The 20,359-nt window shown below is 27.2% G+C and overlaps 2 protein-coding genes across 2 annotated transcripts; one reads left to right on the top strand and one right to left on the bottom strand.

Annotated features, from left to right (window-relative positions):
• Positions 1-357: 357 nt before the first annotated feature.
• Positions 358-15,111, bottom strand: LOC107438075 (uncharacterized). Its single transcript, XM_016050245.3, has 9 exons — positions 14,903-15,111; positions 13,836-13,937; positions 13,577-13,662; positions 11,503-11,579; positions 9,537-9,963; positions 4,892-4,960; positions 4,292-4,363; positions 3,061-3,226; positions 358-1,162 (listed from the first exon to the last, which is right to left on the bottom strand). Exons 1-9 carry the CDS (start codon positions 14,929-14,931, stop codon positions 1,081-1,083), a joined length of 1,110 nt encoding a protein of 369 aa, XP_015905731.1. The 5' UTR covers positions 14,932-15,111; the 3' UTR covers positions 358-1,080.
• A 22-nt stretch (positions 15,112-15,133) lies between these two features.
• On the top strand, positions 15,134-18,880 carry LOC107438074 (mitochondrial intermediate peptidase). The gene has a single exon (XM_043052486.2). It carries the CDS (start codon positions 15,703-15,705, stop codon positions 17,791-17,793), a length of 2,091 nt encoding a protein of 696 aa, XP_042908420.1. The 5' UTR covers positions 15,134-15,702; the 3' UTR covers positions 17,794-18,880.
• The last annotated feature ends 1,479 nt before the right edge of the window (positions 18,881-20,359 follow it).

Raw genomic sequence — 20,359 nt, 5'->3', positions numbered from 1 at the left:
TCCAATATCACTTCTTTCACAATATTTCCTTAAATTAATCCCTCCCCCCAAAAAAAAAAAATAAATGGTATGGTATTAACTCAAGTACACAAATTTTAACTATACTTTAACAGTACATGTTAAAACAAAGTTAGACTTTTTCATATACTCTCATATTAAATAAATACTAAAGATTTATGTATTTAAAAACATGTCATAACATTTTTATTTAATTTTTTATTGAAAATATTATTTATATTTATGCGTGCATTCGAAAATGCTTTCTATTAATTATTTTCTTATTTGTACCATTCAATAATACACAATGCAGAAACCTTTTTTTTTATTTTTAGATTAGTACAAATTAGACTAAATGTGTTTTTCTTAATGCAGAGCAAATCTGAAAAAACTTCTTTGGCAGCAAGGAATAAAATAATAAATAAATAAATAAATGAATTTACACTAGGGATGAATTTACACAATTACACGAGGGAGAGAGAAATACATTTCCTTCTAAAAAAAATTAAGACTTATAATTATCAAATAATTCATCTTTCTGTCAAGAATTTAAAATGTATTTGACTTAAAAATAAAACATTTCAGTGATATTTCTCAGAAATTCTCGGAATTTGCCACGTTACACAGCCTGAAAATTTCAAAATTTTGGAAGCATTTTTTAAGATTGAGCAAGCACAATTTATTTGAAGACATAATGAGTATCATATAAGATGTGGAAAAGTAAGGGAAGTTTCATTTTGAAACTATTTCAAGGCTCATAGGTCAAAAAGTCAAGTAATAGGGAGGTGAGGAAAAAAAATTTTTTTCTTTCAATTTAACCAGTTTTTCAGTTTTTTTCATTCAGTTCTTTACAAACTTTTCCACCTATTGTCATGAATAATTATTTCTATTTCAAAATGACTAAATTTATAACATTAAATTATACTGTTCAATACTTTATAAAACTTTAATTATGAATACCTTACATATCTAAATAATGTCAACAAAAATTAAATTCAAACAAATAATAATAGTACAACTTTAGGATAGATAAATACAGTTATCAACAATATTGACACATAAATTAATAATAATTCAATTTTATCAATCAAAATTTAACATAGGTTTTCTTTGAAGACTTTCATGGTAAATGCTTGATAGATAACTACATAGACGAACAACATTCCTATAGCAAATTAAAATAAATATAATTAAAAGTGACACAATTTTTTTTTATATAAATGAAAAAAATAAAATGATATAAATAATATAGTGTATTATAACAATGTAAAAAACAACAACACAAAATGCAACACATAGGAAAAATATTTTAATATGAGTAGTTTCGGACAGTTTTCCTTGAGCTTATTAAAATTAGATTTTTATTGTAGACAAACAGTATAAAATTTACTTTAATAAAATAATAACTTATAATTATTCAAAAAATATATTATAAATTCTTCACTATAATGAAGTCATGAATTACCTAAATTATGTAGCTTAAGTTAAAGTAAAAAAGTTTTATACCATTCACGTTATTTTTTACTAGAGCTTCCCAGGATCAAGAATTTTTTTTAACCCATGCATTTATTTAAATAGAGTTCTTTTTCCGTTTGCAAAGTGGAAAACAAATATTGAAAATTGCTACTTAGATATTATCGAAAGTAAAAATTCATCATCAAGAGCTTAAAGTTATGTTCTCCGATTTTAGATTGATGTTATTCCTTTTTTGTGCAGTATAAGTCAATATATTAAATGCAAAAATAAAAATATAGATGTATGAAAACTACTTTTTAACTTATATGTTAAATTTAGGCTTAATCAGGCACTCAAATACATAGTAAAAACATATAAATAAATATGTGCTTTAAATTTCATAATGTGTTCAGGTATTTGTGTTATTAAAAAGGCAATAATAATCAGTGATTACTAAAAAAGCAGGTTCAAGCAGAAGCAGGTTTAGGAAAATTTCAGAAAAACATTTATTTTAGAAGTACTGAGTTCAATTATGTTGAATTAAAGAATATTTCAGTGCAATTTTGCAATGAAATATAACTTTTTGTGAAATGTTTATGGGTTGGAGTAACAAGGATGGATGATGCAATCTATTAGCACTTTTTCTGATCATGTCTCAATAGTTCAAAATTCACTGCAATGTTCCTAGTGGTTTCAAAACTGGAGAAGTCAGTTGCAGAGTGTGGTGTCAAGGTTCTGTTATTATTATCACTATTTGTTCACCGACCTAAATTGTAGTAGTTGGTACACACATGCACTAATATTGTCTTTCGGTACATCAATAAGAATGAATCACGAACTGTCATGCCGCCAATAGCGTATTAGTGTTGCACTAATGTAACTTTTGCCAAACCAATTTAATTATTAGTGATAAAATAATCAATAAGAAAAATAACACAAAAACAATTAGGCAGAAATGTATCAATACTAGAAACAATAATCAGTGCTTGAACATAGAATACAAAAAAATGTGAAATATATAATTTACTCTGCTTTTTGGTACTTATACTTATAGTACTTAAATAAGTACTTATTTATAGTACTAAAACTTCTGTCTTCTAACTTTTTGTCTTTATTAATTATTTGTCTTTATTAATTACTTATTTTAATTATTTTCTATTTTTTTACCAGCAGGTAGATAGAATATAATATTCTTAGAAAATATAGTTAAGAATTAATTATTTCAAAAATATAACATCATATTCACTATGAGTTATATTTTAAAAAGGTTGCCCAAAAGTAAATAGTACACGGTTCACTGCGCCAGGAGTTTAGTAGCAATAAAAGCTCCACACTTCGATGTCATAAAATAAGGCAAAAGAAGTGCTCTGCAGATTACATCTAAGCGATAAACCAGTTTGCATGAGATCATTTAAAGTGAATGTAAAGTCTAGTTAAGGTGGATGTATTCACAGCAGAACAATGAGCAGTAATATGATTTTTCATAGCAGGAGGTGAGTGTTATGCAAACATTTATAATTTAAAATTATGGAGACACTGTCTAGAACAAACCGCTGTGAATGGTATCCCTATACTTAGTAGATAATGATAAGAATCAGAAATATTTACTTATCACTTTTCTTTAAAAATTTTAAACTTGGAAAGATTTCATCTCCAATGAAACTCAGAAGGTCAATCCACATCATCATTTCCTGAATTTCAAACATTAGATTCACTACTCTACGGAAATTTTCAGTGGAGTTGCATTTAGACAAACCCATAAGAGATTCTTTGTCTGTAAATATATTATTATGTAAAGAAAAAAAATTAATTATATGAATACACAGTATAGTAACAGATATTATCAAGAAAAGGAAGAAAAAAATTATAATGAGTGAAATTAACAACATTTCAAAGATTTAACAAGCTATTAAATGGCAAGTAACATATTTACTCAAAGTTCATAAAAAGAAACTGCACTTATCCACAACTCTAAAAAGTTTTGCTACGTTTAGTTGTATTGATTCACTCTTTTTGTCGCATTTATTAATTTCATATTGCATATGTTTGAATTTTTTGAATGAAATTATACTAAAATACATTTAATTGTAATATATTTTTTGTTCCAGAATAATACTGAAGTTGAGTTTCAAAAAGTTAAATTCTGATATGTCACAAAATATCCATTATACTAAAAAAACAAAAACAATAGAAATTTTTTTTCCACTTGTTTGTAAAGTTAATTGACATTTTAACGAGAACTTCGCAGTTAATTTGCTTCACTTTATTACATTCTTTGGATACTTTATATATTGTCATACTTTATTATATTGCTTTTGGATAGAGCATGTGGCGAGCCAAAAAGTTAACTGAAACAGGTGCATCGGAAGTGATGTAATTTTTTGTTATTATAATCAAATTAATGTAAAAAGTTAATGATTTTTATAAATATGCATTAAAATAAAAATAAGTATCTAATCTTTAAAGAAGTAAAAATTGCTCCTATTTAACATTTTTAATTACACGAACATTTCCTTCAAAGCAGTTTTAACTTACTGCACTTTCAAATGTTATGGAATGCTTTTGTATACATAGTTACGCATTGTACAAAAAATAGGTTCTTATCATAGGACAAAAGAAGAGCTCGAAAAAGACACAAACTCATTTACTTTAAAAATAAAAAAACTGGCATAAAAAAATATTTGTTATCAGCTTAAAGACTTAAGCTCAGTACCTAATTAAATAACATTAAAAAATAAGGCATAAAATAATAAGGATAAACATAACTTCGAAATAATTCAAAAAGAAAGAAACTAATTTTTAATATGCATTAAATACTTCATGAAATCATTGTACTTACTTTTAAAATTAATGAAAGAATACCAAAAACCACTGCTTGGAAATTGGAAATTTGATTTTAGACAACATTTTTCTAAAAAATAAATAGAAATTTGTAAAAAGAGGTCTTTAGAAATAGATAAGCTGACACATAAAATTTTCAGATTATGATACTTTCAATATTAATTAACTAACAATAATTGTAATGAAACAGAGGCTCAAAAACAACAGGTATAAAAATCAAATACTTAGTTTTAAAAACAAATTTTCACAAATAAATCCGTTAATCACTCCTCCCAGATTCATTACCTTAAAAATCACTTATTCTTATTAAATTTTTAAAGTTAAATTTATTTTCTCATACTTCACAATATTTTTTTGTACTATGATTTAATTTGCTTCGTCCCTCTTTTTGCAATTAAAAAATATTTAATCTTTCCATAATTTCGTACATTTTAATAACTACATATAGCAAGCTGTTCCTAAAGTTATTTATTTTTTAATATTTTTCTTCAAAAAGTGAGATAAAAAAAATTAACTCTGCATTTACAAGAAAAATATTTATTCATTTAAAAAATGCTGATAAAAATAATATGTAACACAATAAATAAAAAGCTCTTACTGGTTAGATCCTGCTTAAAAGATTGATATGTCAAAGGAGGAGGATGATGATGTGGGTTTTCAGATGCACCTAATCTAAGTAGAATAAGCAACTTAGAATGGTATATAGCATAATAAAAATATCAACAACTTAGTATATAATATATAAATACACTAGAATATTAAAGGATCCATTATGAAATCTTGAAGACTTACTAAAATTAAAATCCAAAACATTGTTATGAAGTACTTAAACACTTCCCGCTAGGCAAATCATATATGCATTTCATACGAACTTATCTCAGGACCGGGCGGTTCACCCATGCATTGTTGAAGAACTAGCCCAGTGAAAGAGCAGTGCATACATGCTGAAACAATTTTTTATGACCACTAGATGCACTCTGTGTCCATTACAAAACTAAACGCAGCTCTAGTATTCTGATCGTCCAGATTGATCATATTCTGACGGTCTTTGGCATTTTGATCATCAACTGTGGCTAGGGAGGGGAGAAATTGTAATTTAAACTAACAGAAGTCGGCTCTTTAACTTCCATATGATATAAACATGCTTCTGATAGCTCTCTGAAACTTTGTTTAAATTTTTTTTGATACTATGTGAAGGTCTTTTAAGGTTTCAGCATCATTTTTGTTACTGTTTTTATTGTGTTCAGAAATATTTTGCTCCCTTCTCCTTCTTACTCCAGATTATTATGTCGAGAAACTATTATTTATCAAAGGAGGAATATACTCATATGACAAAAAAGAGAAAGGAAAACAAAAAGGGAGAAAAAAGCCAGAGAAAGCGCATAGTTTGCTCACAAACCGTGCTGAAAGAAAAATGCAACAAACATTTTACGCCTACAAATCATGCAATATACAACTTAGCGTTTCTCTGTGGTTCGAGACTTTCTATACTAAATCTTCACTTTAAATTTTGTTATTTCTTCTTGTAAATAACCTTTTGGCATGTTTTTTTTATTAATTTGAAAGTATATAAATGTGCTTCGACAATTAAAACTTTGAAATAATTGGAATAGCACTTTCAAAAATTATTTCTGAAAGGTAAACAAATTTTTTAATGTATTTACATGTAAATTGAAGGAAAAACATTTTTAAAGTCTAGTTTGAGTGTATATGACAGATTATGTAATAATCTAAAATGATACCCAAAATTAAGGTAGTAGGACTAAAACTTCATTATTTTTTTCATTATTCTAAACTTAGGTTTAGTGGTGCAAAACCCCATCTTGCAGTATAATTCCTTTCGCTACTGCTTTATCCTGAGCGAACGTTTCAAACAAAGCCACCCCTGAAGCAAAAAGGTTAAATATTGTCTTAAGCTGAAATTGCTAAAAATCTAAACTAGCTAAAAATTTGGGAATTGCTATCCCATCATGAAAATTTTTTTTTGTTTTTTTTTTGGAAAAGATGAGGAATAGTAACTGAATTATTTCATTCTTAAAATCTTGAAGAATAAGACATTTGTATTCACAGCAATATATTATTAGAATAAATATAGTTAAACCTATCTAACTCAAACTTTGGTATCACAAATTTCCTAATAACTTGAAGGAAAAAATTATCTGCTCAAGTTTCTTAATTCAAAAAGAACCTTGTTTTGTAGTTTTTAAGCTCTTCTCCTGATAAGTTAAAAAAAAAATTCGACAAATACCATCAAAAATTTAAATACATAAAATCAAATAAAAATATTAAAGCTTCAGTTGGAAAACATCACGTAAACTTTAGAAAGAAAGAATGCATCGATTACAAGGAACATAATGAAAACTAAATTTCTATTGATCCTTAAAGGAAAGTTAAAAAAAACTTGTTCTTTTTCTTATCTGTTTCAGTTAATAGTATTGTAATGCACATGCGATGATTCTTTCTACTGCTATTTTATTCTATAAATTCATGAAAGGGACGACAGTTAATGAAGAAATGAATGAGGTTGTTGGTTTCGATTGAATGGTTAATTAAATAAATTTTAAGAAGGATTCATCATGCCAATGGTTTTGAAGAATTCAGAAATTCCTATAATCCAAACTATTGCAATAACAGGTAAAAGAAACAGCATCTGAATTTATGTCTATTTACTTTTATTCAAGTTACCTAAAACTGCTAAAATTAGAAATCACTCTAAAATAATATTTTGAAGGTGAGATCTTCTGTGAGTCTTTGGTTCAAAATAATAGTTATAAAAGAAAATTAAATATTCTTTTTATAGATGTATAGAGCAAAGCCTTGTTAAAGTGGAAGAAGGTTTGAAAAAGGAAACTGCAAAAGAGTTTGAAATTCCATGCAGCACATTGTTTAACAATTCTTAAGTAGTATAAATTAATAGAGGATCATTATTTGATATGGTTACTTTAAGAAAATAGGTAAAAGTCAGAAACTTTTTTTAGCAAACAGTAATAGAATCTTCTTTAATTAATAATTTTTTGTACTAAGTGTCCAATTTCGAGACATTAAGAATTGACTGTATTGACATTTTGATCTGAAATCAAATAGCTACATTTTAAAGCTAAAAAGATAGTCCACATAAAAAAATAAAATTAGTCAAAGCATAAATGCCCGACCTTTTTCCCCCCATAAAAGTACATTTTACATCATTGCGAAATGATGTGTTTTTACAGCAGTAGTCAGATATAGGTTACACTGACTCAGATAAGAGATCAGAAGGAAAAAAAAGTCATTTTTAAAAATATAATAAGTGTTATAAATAAAGCAAATAATAAAAATAATTTTAGTTACATTTTTATCAATTCAGAAAATAGAAAATTACTGAAATACATAGAAGACTTTTATAAGCAATAAAATATTTCTAAACGTTGCGTTGTTATCAAGAGGAAATTTAAGTAACTTGTAAAGTATCGATCTGATAACAAAACTAAGAAATAGTTTGTTGTAAAAATTTTAGCATTGGATAAAATGTGGCTAATCACTAGTTTGTTCCTCCCATTTAAAAATTTACATTTCATAAATTTTGCTTAAAAGAATAAAAATAAATCTAAATTTTTTTAAAGAAAAGTAGGGGACATATACAAGGGGACATTCAAACAGATTAATCTTTTTTTTTCACAAATATTGTTGGATAGTAAAAAAAAAAAAATTAAAGGACACACATCATTGATAGTTTTAACAGAGTAAGACACAGAGCAAAAACATAAATTTACTACTTTCATGAAACATTTATATTATGAAATGCAGATTTAAGTTTTTTTCAGTCACAGAATAAATAGTAATTAAATTTCATCTTACTCGCTTTTATTATACAATAGAATAATTTACATAGAAAAATTTTCTTCATGTTATGAATTTACTAGTATAATAAGTTATTGGAAATAAAGCATCACAAATTAAATGATAATTTTATTGCTATTTTTAAAGTATTACACAGTTAAAACTTTTGTTTTATAATTTTTGAGCACATTTTCTGTTTTCTAAGTTTTAATTAATGAATCTTAATTAATTATTTTTACTTCTAAGCAATGAAATACTCTATGAATGATTGCATTAATATTAAAAGAATTGTTAACTATGAGACCATTATGTGTTTCTACTTACACATGCTTCTGAAAAATTAGAGCTTGATTATCCATTATGGAAAATCCGAAAATACTAAATTATAAATAGATATATTATAAAAAGATATATTATAAATAGATATATTTTAAAATAATCAATGCATACATTTTATCTGAAAAGAGTTTATTTTACCCCTGAAACTACCATGAAATTTCATGTATGTATGCTCCATCATATAATAAATACATATTTAAACCTCAGTAACAATAGCTTTGAAATAATATTTGTTTGGATCCCAAACCATGTAGGCATTCCAGGTAATGAAAAAGCTGATTCAATAGCCAAGTCAACACACAATCTCTCTAATAAATCACTAAGTTTACATGATGTTCAAAAATTGATTGCGGATTCACTGACGCAGCAAAGACAAGTTGACTGGGATAGTGAACTAAATAACAAACTGCACGAAATAAAACCATTACTTAAACCATTTACACCATGTTACCAAAACAGAAAATCATAAGTCCTCATTAACAGATTGCGAATTGGTCATACTCGTTTAAAGCATAAACATTTAATTTTAAATGAAACTGCTCCAACATGCAATTTTTGCCATGTACCTCTTACTGTTAAACATTTCTTGACACGGTGTTTAAAATTTAAATTGAAAAGAAGCCAGTACTTTAACTGCTACTTTCCAACCTTATTGTATTTACTTGGAGACCCACCTCATCCTAACTTAATGCTTTACCTTAAAGACATCAGATTTTATAATTCGATTTAGTTCAAATTTTAATAAATTAACCAGTTTTATCTAATTATATTGATTTTAGCCAAATTACTTCAGTTGTTTTGATTGTAACCAAGATTCTTCAAATTTAACCTCGTATTTGGATTTGAACTAAAATACGTAGTTTTTAACCTTGTGTTTTAATTTTAACTATGTTATGTGACCTTTTAATCTAGTTTTAGGCGCGGTATAGCCAAACTATGGCTCTTGCGCCAAAAATTTACAACACTCACTCATGTATGTATGCATCCAAAAAATCTAAACCTGATTATATTTTATATATATATAACAAGTACATTGTATAATAAAAATGTTAATGCATATATTTTATAACTTAAATACATATTTTTACCTGAAGAGTTGGTTTCACCTTTGATGGAACTTTTATCCTTTCTTTTATGTTGATTAAGAGAACTATTTACAGTTAAACATTTCAAATCTTTGAAATTTTTGCTTGATATACATCCAACATTTGAATTGAGCAAAGTGTTTTTCTGCCGAAATAAAGTTTGAGCCGTAGGATGTTTTTTAGAGTTTGAGATAGAGCTTGATGTGCAGGGTTCTGTTTTTGAGGTAAAATCATTAACAGATTTAGACTGAAGTCCTCTTCGTAATTTTGAAGTAAAGGCATTAGGGGCACTGTTACATCGAAGTAACGCCATATGATTTTGTGAATCTGCAGTGATAGTCATCTTCATAGTTGTTGTATTTTGTTTCTCATTACACAAGATGGATTCTGAAGATGTGGTTGTAAGTGTTGATAAGAGTTGTGATGAAAACTGAAAATAAAAATGCAATTCAGTCTAAACCACAAAATTCATAGGCAAAAATTTTGTTTTAAATGACACTTTGAAAAATCACTATAACAGAGGTGCTTCTGGATTAATTTCTTTTTTTGTGATCCATTTTTTGAAAATAATATAATTTTGAAAAATTTATATTATTTTCGAAAACATTTCTTTAAGCTTAATTCTAACAGTCAATATATTTTACCAAAAATATTAAAAGTATTTATTTTGAATCAAATATTTATAGCAAATTGAGAAAATATAGTAAGAAAAACCGTTCTTTACTTTTTTTTTTTTTGCAATGCCTTATAAAAAAAAATGACACAGGCATTTTATCCTCTCAACCAGTGGCGTACGCAAAATTTTTTTAAGGGGGGTGTTCATAATTTTCTGAAACTACTAAAAGAAATTTGAGTCTGTAATAAAGCNGAGACCATAACAAAACTATCAACCATAACAAAACTTTAGAGACATAAAACTAACTATATTTAGAGATAATTAGCCACAGCTGAATAATAGGTATGTATCTCAATAATTTTAAAAGTAGAGAATGCCATATTTCAAAAAAGTGTAAATAGTGTCTGGATAAAAATATGTTCAAACATTACTTATAAACTTTCATTCACAAATGCGAGCTTTACTTTGCATGTTTTATTTATGGACAAGTTCAGTTTGCATTTTTGTGCTAAAGTTTCAGAATTGGAAGCAAAGAATACTTTAAAGGGATCATTTTTATAAAATGAAATGTCAAGAAATGATAGTTATTACTAACTTAATTTTGTGTAGGAATGGTTTTTATTAATTTAAATTCTGTGAAAGGATTGTACAAAAAGTCCTATTTCCTTTTATAACTTAGTATAAATTTCAAAAATCACAAATATCAAATATAATTCAGTATCATAAGTCTATCTGCATTTCTTGCTTAAAATTAATAATTAAAATACAATCCAGTTTAAATTTTAAGCATTATAATTAACTACAAATGTTTTAATGATAAATTTAAAATACAACACGAGTACAAAATTAACAGCCCTAAAGAAAATAATTATTAAAACTTTAAATACATAGATAGAAAATTGTTAAAAGTGAGATAAAAAATCTTAGTAACAAATTTCAGCACAACAATTGTAGTACAACATTCAACTAATACAATAAAAAATTGCTTTAGTTTCTAATTTAAAAAGTAACATCTGCATATATTGATAAATTTTTTTAACGTCCAAACTGAATTCCTAAATTAAAATTATGCATCATAGTAAATTTCATGTTACAAATTGATATCCCTTAAATAATAACAATTGTTCACAACAAAAATAATTTATAACTTAAATGAAATAATATAAACAAATAAATAATGAGTTAACATACATTAAAAAAATTTTGCTATATCAAAAGAATAACAATTAATTAATATAACAACTGAAGAAACTTGGATTGAGTTAGAAGGAAATGATTTAGCGAAGGAAAGATTCATACAAAACTTTACATGAAACCAATGTAGAAAATAACAAATTAGTGCAATATCATTACTTTGCTTTTACTTCTGATAACTTGAGCTTTTTGTAAAACTAAATCTGCTAAAGCAAGCACTTCCAAGCCATCAATTTCTGTAGAAAATATAATAAAAGCAAAAAATAATAGTATATTGACTTGTAAATAAAAGGTAACATGATTTATAAATTTTGATAACAATGTACATAAATATATAATACAGATACATGCAAGGGTAATAACGAAATCAGTAGAGCCAATTTTTACCAAAGAGTGCAGAAAATTCTCAGATCTCAATACTTCCGCAGAATATTTTTTTTGGTTTGAAATCTACTTCCCTCTCAAACAGAAAAAATTATAGCACTTTTTTCAAGCTATAATAACTTTAACAAAAAAAAAATCCTTAAAAGTTAAAAAAATCACTTGATTTTACACATACATTAAATAAATAAAATGTAACTTGCAATTATATAACTTATCAAATAATTTGTCATAATTATAATTTATAAAATAAGTCAATACGAATTTTGATTTATATTCTTTAAAGTGAACTGAAAATGAGCTTATGAAATAAAATGTTATCAGTAAAAATATACAATTCACTAAGATTGTCCACATTAAATTTGGCCTGGCATAGGCACAGCGTGAGGGGTCCTACTTTTTGTTTGCAGAAAACTGTTAATTTAAATTTTTATACTTACAATTATAAATATTAATACATATAAAAAATAAATATGCATATATACACAAGACTTAAAATAAATGAACACATTTTTAAAAACAAAAAGTGTGCCCCCTCTCACACTAAACTTTTGTGGCTCCATGTTTTATGGATTAGTACTGATACACATTTGTCGAACCCTTAAAATTTTTTAAAGTGAAATAGATTATAGCCTGTTAGTGTCTCATAACATTTAATTAAACATACCCAGTGGGTCGGCAAACTACATTACTTTTGTAATTAACTACTTTATTACAAAAGTAGTTAACTACAGCTACAACTACTTTCTTTTTAAATGTAGTGACTACAAACTACTTCTGAAATGTAGTCACTACTTCTAAGAGACAAACTTTGTTAGAGAATTTAATTTACAAATATGTCAAAAACGGTTTTGAATATGAAATTGGCTTATTTAAACAAGAGGAATTATTAAGAAATATGTATTGATGTTTTAAGAACCATTTTGTTATTCTTAAGCATTTATGAATTTGTTCTTTAAACTATTTACGCCTTTCTCATAAGGGATATTTAATTTAAAAAACGATTGAGATTATTAAGTATGTACAAAATTGTTATTTTTTTAATGCTCTTTAATTTGTTTTAAGAAATAAAGCACATCGAAAATAACGAAGAAAACAAATTCCTTTCCATTTGAAATAACATCAATGTTTACTGAATGTAAATTTGCTTTTGTAGGAGTGGCCAAAGTGATAAGTTGGCTAGCATTCGCTGTTGTTGTTCATTTACGTTGCACTAGAGCTGCACAATGGGCTATTGGCGACGGTCTGGGAAACATCCCTGAGGATGATCCGAAGACATGCCATCGCAATTTTGATCCTCTGCAGAGGGGATGGCACCCCCGCTTCGGTAGCCCGACGACCTGCATGTGAAGTCGAGCACTTTACGGTAGAACAGTTTAACGAGGACCCATACCGCACACCCTCGGTCCCTACGCAGGCTGATCCAAGTGGTCATCCACACGCACACTGACTGTAGCCAGTGATGCTTGACTTCGGTGCTGCTGGGAACCGTGTCTTATCGATCAGTCAACTGCAGGACCGGCTAGCATTCATAATAGCCAGTTTAAATGTTAGTAATATGCAATTCTTTATTAAGACTTGGCTACAGGATCATTCTCATTGCGTTCATTGGCAAAACCGCAAAGATTTTTATGAATCAGATTCGAAAAATTATTAACCTTATTTCTTCACTTAACTAACGTTAAAAGTAGTTGCCTGGAATTTCTACAAACTGCAGGGGTGTTTTTTATCGTCCTATTCACTACACTAATTTTTTTTTTAAAGTAGTACACTACACTACAAACTACACAAAAAGTAGCTACTACAGTAGTTTCACTACTTGTAGCAAACTACTTCTGACCACTGATCATACCAGCTTTTTCTTCTTCAGTCTCAATTTTCTTTAAATCACATTTCTTCTGAGATTCTCTTTCTTTCCTGAGTTTCACTTCTTCTTTCCTGAATAAAAATATCAAGAACATTACATTTTGAAAACTCTTTAATAACTTTCATTGTACATAAATGCTTTAAATTTTTTGAATATTTAAAAAGCAGTTAAATTTTATTAAGGAGACAAGTATAAAGCATGAAGAGTAAATATTTAACTGACACTATTGCTAAACAGTACTAACCTGTCCTTGAGGTATATAGTATAATAATTCAAATTCAATTGCTCCACTTGAGAGCGTCTCCTTTCACATACAGTTTGAATCATAGAAAGGAACTCAATAGCTCTGAAATAAAAAAGAAAAAGTTAAGCTTCCAAATCATTAACTTTCCTATAAGTTGAAAGTTTAGCATTTCATAAATATCAAATTTTTTTCAAATAAAAAGAACAAATAAATTATTTTTCTTATTTTATTATAATGTACAGAGAATCAAAAATATTTATCATTCATTTTTATTGTTTACAAAAACTCATTGGAGCATTTAGTTATCACTAGACAAAAAATCAACTACAGTTTAAGACTTTTAAAGCATATATTATAAGAAGTGGCAGATTAACTCAAGGAAATAAAATTCCATCAGACAAAAATTTTTTAAGATTGTACAACTTTGTCTAATATTGCTGATTATTATTGTTAAATTTAGAACTAACACTTTTATAATAAAATTTAAATTAAACTCATGTGTGAGATTACTAATTTTAAAGTATCCACTCACAAGTTTTATTATACCCTAATTTGGTTTAAAATGCTTTTAGGATTTTTTAAAAAAATACTTTAAGGCAAAATAAAAAGAAGAGTTTAAAAATGTATTTCAAAATGTAATAACAATTACCTATATATATATATAATCAAAAGAAAACACGCATAAAATTTTAGAAAAATGTTCAAGATTTGATTGTTGCAGTTTAACGTTTTTTTGATAAAGGAATAACATAAACTCTCTGAATCATAAGAACAAAAGAAAAGCTTAAGAATGAAAAAAAAAATCCGAAAAAAATTTATAACTACAAAATATGTTGCCTGCTTAAATAATTAGCAAAAAACAATATAGGAAACTTAGTAGTATTAACAACTTAGCACAAAACGTTTTTACATTTACACATTTTACAGTTAATATTTTGAAACAGCTAGTGATCGCATTTAAAATCACAGTGCGAAAGCTGAACACATAATATATCTACGGAATATTTCCATCACATTAAGACAAAAGCAATAAATATGGAAGGTCCTATTAATCAAGTTGTATTTACTTCTCAAAAGTTTCATTAAATGATTCCATTTAAATCTATCAATGCGCATAGTTTCAGTGGGATGTGTAAGGATTACTTTGTACTTTTTTATTACAAAATTTAGAATAAATATCACTTAAAAAATTACAATAACGTTCTCCAAAAACAGATATTTTTATTTTTCTTAAATTTTTAGAAAGTTCAACTATCATAATTTTAGCTCCACTTCTGCTCAGTTCTTAATTTCAGTTCATGCTTATACTATCCCGATAAAATATTAATTTAAGTCATGAAATCATTTTTACCAAAAGTAGAGTTAAGAAAGTTTGATTTTTCAAGGAAACTTTTTTTGTCTATAAATAATTACTATTCTGTTTAAATAAAGATTGATTCATAATATATTGAACTATTCGTTTTAAAAAGCTGTAAGCTAACTTAATCTCACATGGTTAATAATATTTATCAGACAGCCCTAATCATGAAGGAACGTAAATAAAACACATCTACTGCTCGACAAAATCCTGCATAAATACTACTACCAACTAATAGTTTTTTCTTCTGATGAAAACACAAGATAATAAGAAATATATTATTTTCTTAAATAAACTCTATAATCAAATACTGTTTTTCTATTTTTAAACTACTCCTGCAGATTTATAGTATTATGTAATGGGCTGTATTTTTCAACTTTGATTTTCATAAGAATTTCTTTAAGTTTTACAAAAATCAAAGTTTATATTTATTAGTTTTTATAAATAAATTAAAGTGTTACTTAAAGCAATACATTCTAAGTTTAGAGTTTTCATTCAAAGACACTAAAAATGCGTATAAATAAAAATTTAAATATGTTTCTAAATTCTTCTTGGTTAAAGCCATATTATTTTAATAAACATTTAACAACGTGGTCTTCAGTTGCTTCAGCATTTAATACCCGGCCAAACAGAGTGAAATCCTTGAAATCACAATTTCTAGGAGAAAACACTGGACTCTTTAAACACAGTGAACTTCAAGAACCCAATGGATTTTATCTTCTTAAAGATAATGCTATTTCCAAATCTGAAGTAATGATCCAGGAAATACTCGGTACAACGCGCAAAAGGAAAATGGTTACAGTATTTGATGAGTTATCGGATACTTTATGTAAAGTGGCTGATCTTGCCGAATTCGTACGCATTGGGCATCCCCAAGAAAGATTTGCATATGCCGCCAAAGAAACTTCGATTTCAATTAGTAATTTAGTAGAAGAACTAAACACCAACAGAGACCTTTATCTGAAGTTAAAACAAGTTGTTGAAAAAGGAGATGTTTGTGCTACTGATGATACTGATAATTACATAGCTAATCTTTTCTTATTTGATTTTGAGCAAAGTGGAATACATCTAGATAAGAAAACCAGGGAGAAGATAGTCCAGTTTAATGATTATATCTTGCATGTTGGGTCACATTTTATGAGTCGAACTCTGAATCCTCGAACTGTTCTTAAATCTCAGTTGCCTGAGTCCATCCGTCATAGTTTCTCTGGTGATGGTGATACTGTTGTTGTGGGTGATCTTTTCTCAGATTCCAAAAATGAATTTCTTAGAGAAGCTGCATATAAAATTTTTCTTTATCCTGAGAAGCAACAAGAAGAACTGCTTGAAGAATTGTTAAAAGCTAGACAAAAGCTAGCCGTATTGTGTGGTTTTCCAACATACGCCCACCGTGCTGTCCGAGGGAGTATTGCTGGTACTCCAGAGTTTGTTCATGAGTTTCTAAAACTTACAAATGAAAAGATAAAAACTAATGCCAATGAAGATTACAATCATCTCTTGAAATTGAAGCAGGAATGTAGTCAGAAATCACAGGCTTTAATGCCTTGGGATGTACCTTATCTCATAGCCCAATCAAAATACAACGAGTTTGACATGAATATTTCTGACTATTCACCTTATTTTTCCCTAGGAGCATGTATGGATGGTTTAAATTACATATTTAATGCGTTATATAACGTTACATTGCAAGTTGAAGACGTCAAAGATGGTGAAATTTGGCATGATGATGTAAGAAAACTTAGTGTTGTTGAAGGAAATGAAATACTTGGATATATTTACTGTGATTTTTTTGAGAGACCTAAGAAACCTAACCAAGATTGTCATTTTACTATTCAAGGGGGTCGCTTGTGCTCTGATGATACCTATCAGAAGCCGATTGTAGTATTAATGTTAAATTTACCTAATCCCTCACTCTTCCAGCCATCTTTATTATCTCATTGTATGGTTGACAATCTGTTTCATGAGATGGGACATGCCATGCACTCTATGTTGGCTAGAACTACTTATCAGCATGTTACTGGAACTAGATGTTCCACTGATTTAGCAGAAGTCCCTTCTGTATTAATGGAATATTTTGCATCAGATCCTCGAGTTGTATCTAAATTTGCAAGGCATTATAAAACTGGAGAAACCATCCCTCTTAACCTAGTTAACAAACTTCAAAGCTGTAAAAAAATGTTTTCTGCGTGTGAGATGCAACTGCAAGTTTTTTATGCTGCCTTTGATCAAGCTTGTCACAGCGACAATTTTGCAGTTTTCGGTTCAACTACTGAATTGCTTGCCCATATCCAGAGTATTTTTTATGGACTTCCCCATGTTCCAAACACAGCCTGGCATCTGCGATTTGGCCATCTGGTTGGTTATGGTGCCAAGTATTATTCCTATCTTATGTCTCGTGCTGTGGCATCTTGGACTTGGTATCAGTATTTTAAGGACAATCCATTTAATGGAGAAGAAGGTAAACGATATCGAAGTGAACTGTTGGCACATGGGGGCTCTAAGCCACCACGCCAATTGGTGGAACAATTTCTCGGAGCTAAAGTTACTCCTGAAACGCTGTCTGATGCATTATTAAAAGATATAAACACAAAATGTAATTAAAAATTATTGTTGCATGTTTTGTTTCCCAACTGAGTTTTTATTTGCCTTATTTAGAGAGAAAAAATTATATACTTATATTGTTTGATGCTGATTTGAATTTATTGAAATTTAATTATTTTTTTGTGGTATTAATTATCATTATAATTATTATTACTATAGTTAACAATATGTAGTACTTATTTATATACATAATATTCTTACAACTATTTTTTACTCTCCTTCATAAATATAATTTAAAAATTGTTGACAAATTAAGCAGTCACATGACTTTTGTTCAAAACTAGAAAATAATGTATAACATAAACATAGATAAAAACAGGAAATTAATGTTTGAAAGAGCTTTTAAAGAAATCAGTTAAGTTTAACAATCTATACACATACTTGCATATGGGAGTCCTCATAACAAGGTTATGGAAATTTAGTAATTCAACTTATTGTGTTAAGTTTTTTCTAGAAAAATACTGTAGACATATATCTCCTGATTTACATGAATCTCCTGATTTAAATGTTAAAATTAAATAATCCATATCAATTTATCTCTATTCAAAATTTTCTCAAACTCTTGACTTTTTTTTACCACTACAATATTGTGAACTAACATAGCAAAAACTATGTATATTTAATTTAATTATCTAAGCTAAAGATTTTATTTTTTGTCTCATGTTTGTTACGCATATAGTAATTTAAAGAAAAAAGTAAAAATTTTTTCCATTGACTATTTATTTTCTATATAGTTATAAAGGCAATAATTTAACAAAATTTGTTAATTTTATTTAATTTCAAGTAGTTTATTTTAGGCTGTGACAATTTATGAGAAATTAGGTTTTTATTTAATAGTGTGTGCTTCTATTAAACTTTTTTTTTCTTATATTTGTTTTGTATATAGTTATAAATGCAATAATTTGACAAAATGTTACTTTTATTTAATTTTAAGTAGCTAATTTAAGCTGTGACAATATATGAAAAATTAGATTTTCATTTAAATTTCTTTTAAATATTTATGTGTCTTATAGTATTTATTAAAAAAAGAAATTGTAAATAAAGTTATTTTAACTGTGTGATCAATAAACTCCTTATTGAAATGTCATTTTGTGTGTGTGTTCTTTTTAACATAATAGATTGGAAAAGTAAAATAAAGCGAAACATGTATTTTTTTTAATTATTGCAATTGCCCAGTACTTTGATGTACTTCAAAATTTTTAAGTAGATACATTTATTTACACTATACTCTTCTAACTGATAAAATTCACTTTTTCCAAATAATGATTTAAGGCATGGTTTCCTAGGATGTGTGCATATTAATCCTTCAGTATTAATATATTGCTTTGTAAAAGTTTGAAAGTACAGAATTTTAGATGTGTGTTAAATAGGAGTGTCTTGCTCTGAGGGAATAAGCTATGAGGCTTCTCTCCCTCTTAATTTATTTTATGACAGTGGGGTTTTTCAGCAATTACTGCAGTAAAGAGAAAATATTCACCAAAGAAGAAATGTGAGTACCTAAATCAAGCTTTATTCTAGATCTAATTATAATATGCAAATGGCAACAAAGTTTACCACCACGCTAAATAAATTCATAATACCTTCGAATGAAAAAAATTCCTCTTTAAAAACATTTTATCTTATATTGTTAATACTATCAGAATTATATATTATTATGATTACCTTAGTATTAATTTAATTAAAGAGAGAACAGAGTGGATTTTAAGTGAGAAACATTAACTACTCTCACCACTCGCTTCCATAGTTTCTATTTCTTAGTCTTCTGAAACTTACATTTTATGTATATACGTATAATAATTACCGGAAGCAAATATCTGGTCAAGGTTTTAAGATCATTTAAAATCTTTTAAGAGCGGGGGAAATTGAAATACGAGTGAACCCCTGATTGGAGGATTTTACTTTTTTCTGGAGAGTATCTAGGGAAAGAAAAGGATGAATTAAAACCCCTGTATAAAATTGTCAAAAAATATTTTTTTTTAAATAAAGTAAGATTATTTATTTAAAAAAGTTTCTTGGTTTTCTTTTTTTGTACTTAAATTCAGATTTAAAATTAAATTTTTTGAAAAATAATCTTATTGTAAAAAACTCAAACTTATTTGTTTCCATAATAAAATTTATTTCGATAATTTAAAAAATATTGAAAAAAGAAGCATTTTTCTCTCAAAACCACGGTAAACAAAATTTTGTGATATTCAAATGATAGTCATAAAAATAATCGGTGAGTTTATTCAAAATATTTCTTGTTAAATTAAATTAGTTTGTAATTTGCGAATAAAATAATAAGTTTTTATTTTCAGATAAAAGCATCTAATTTGATTTAAATAATGAAATGTAATTTTTTTTTTTACGAAAAGGAGCCATAACATAAAAAATTACATAATAGCATCGCTTTCAAAGAAATAAACTTTTCAATGAAAATAATTCTCTAAAAAACTTTACTTAAATTACATTAGAAACAAAAAAAAAGTTGACAAAATCTATTTTGGAATTACTTTTACATTGTTATTCACTTTCTTTAATATCTGAAAAAAAAGCCTTCAGTTTATTTAAATAACAGGTTTAAGTT

The sequence above is a fragment of the Parasteatoda tepidariorum genome, chromosome 9, assembly GCF_043381705.1.
Source record: "Parasteatoda tepidariorum isolate YZ-2023 chromosome 9, CAS_Ptep_4.0, whole genome shotgun sequence".
Lineage (NCBI taxonomy): Eukaryota > Metazoa > Arthropoda > Arachnida > Araneae > Theridiidae > Parasteatoda > Parasteatoda tepidariorum.
The sequence above is the reverse complement of the archived record's forward strand: the minus strand, read 5'-3'. Positions and strand labels throughout refer to the sequence as shown.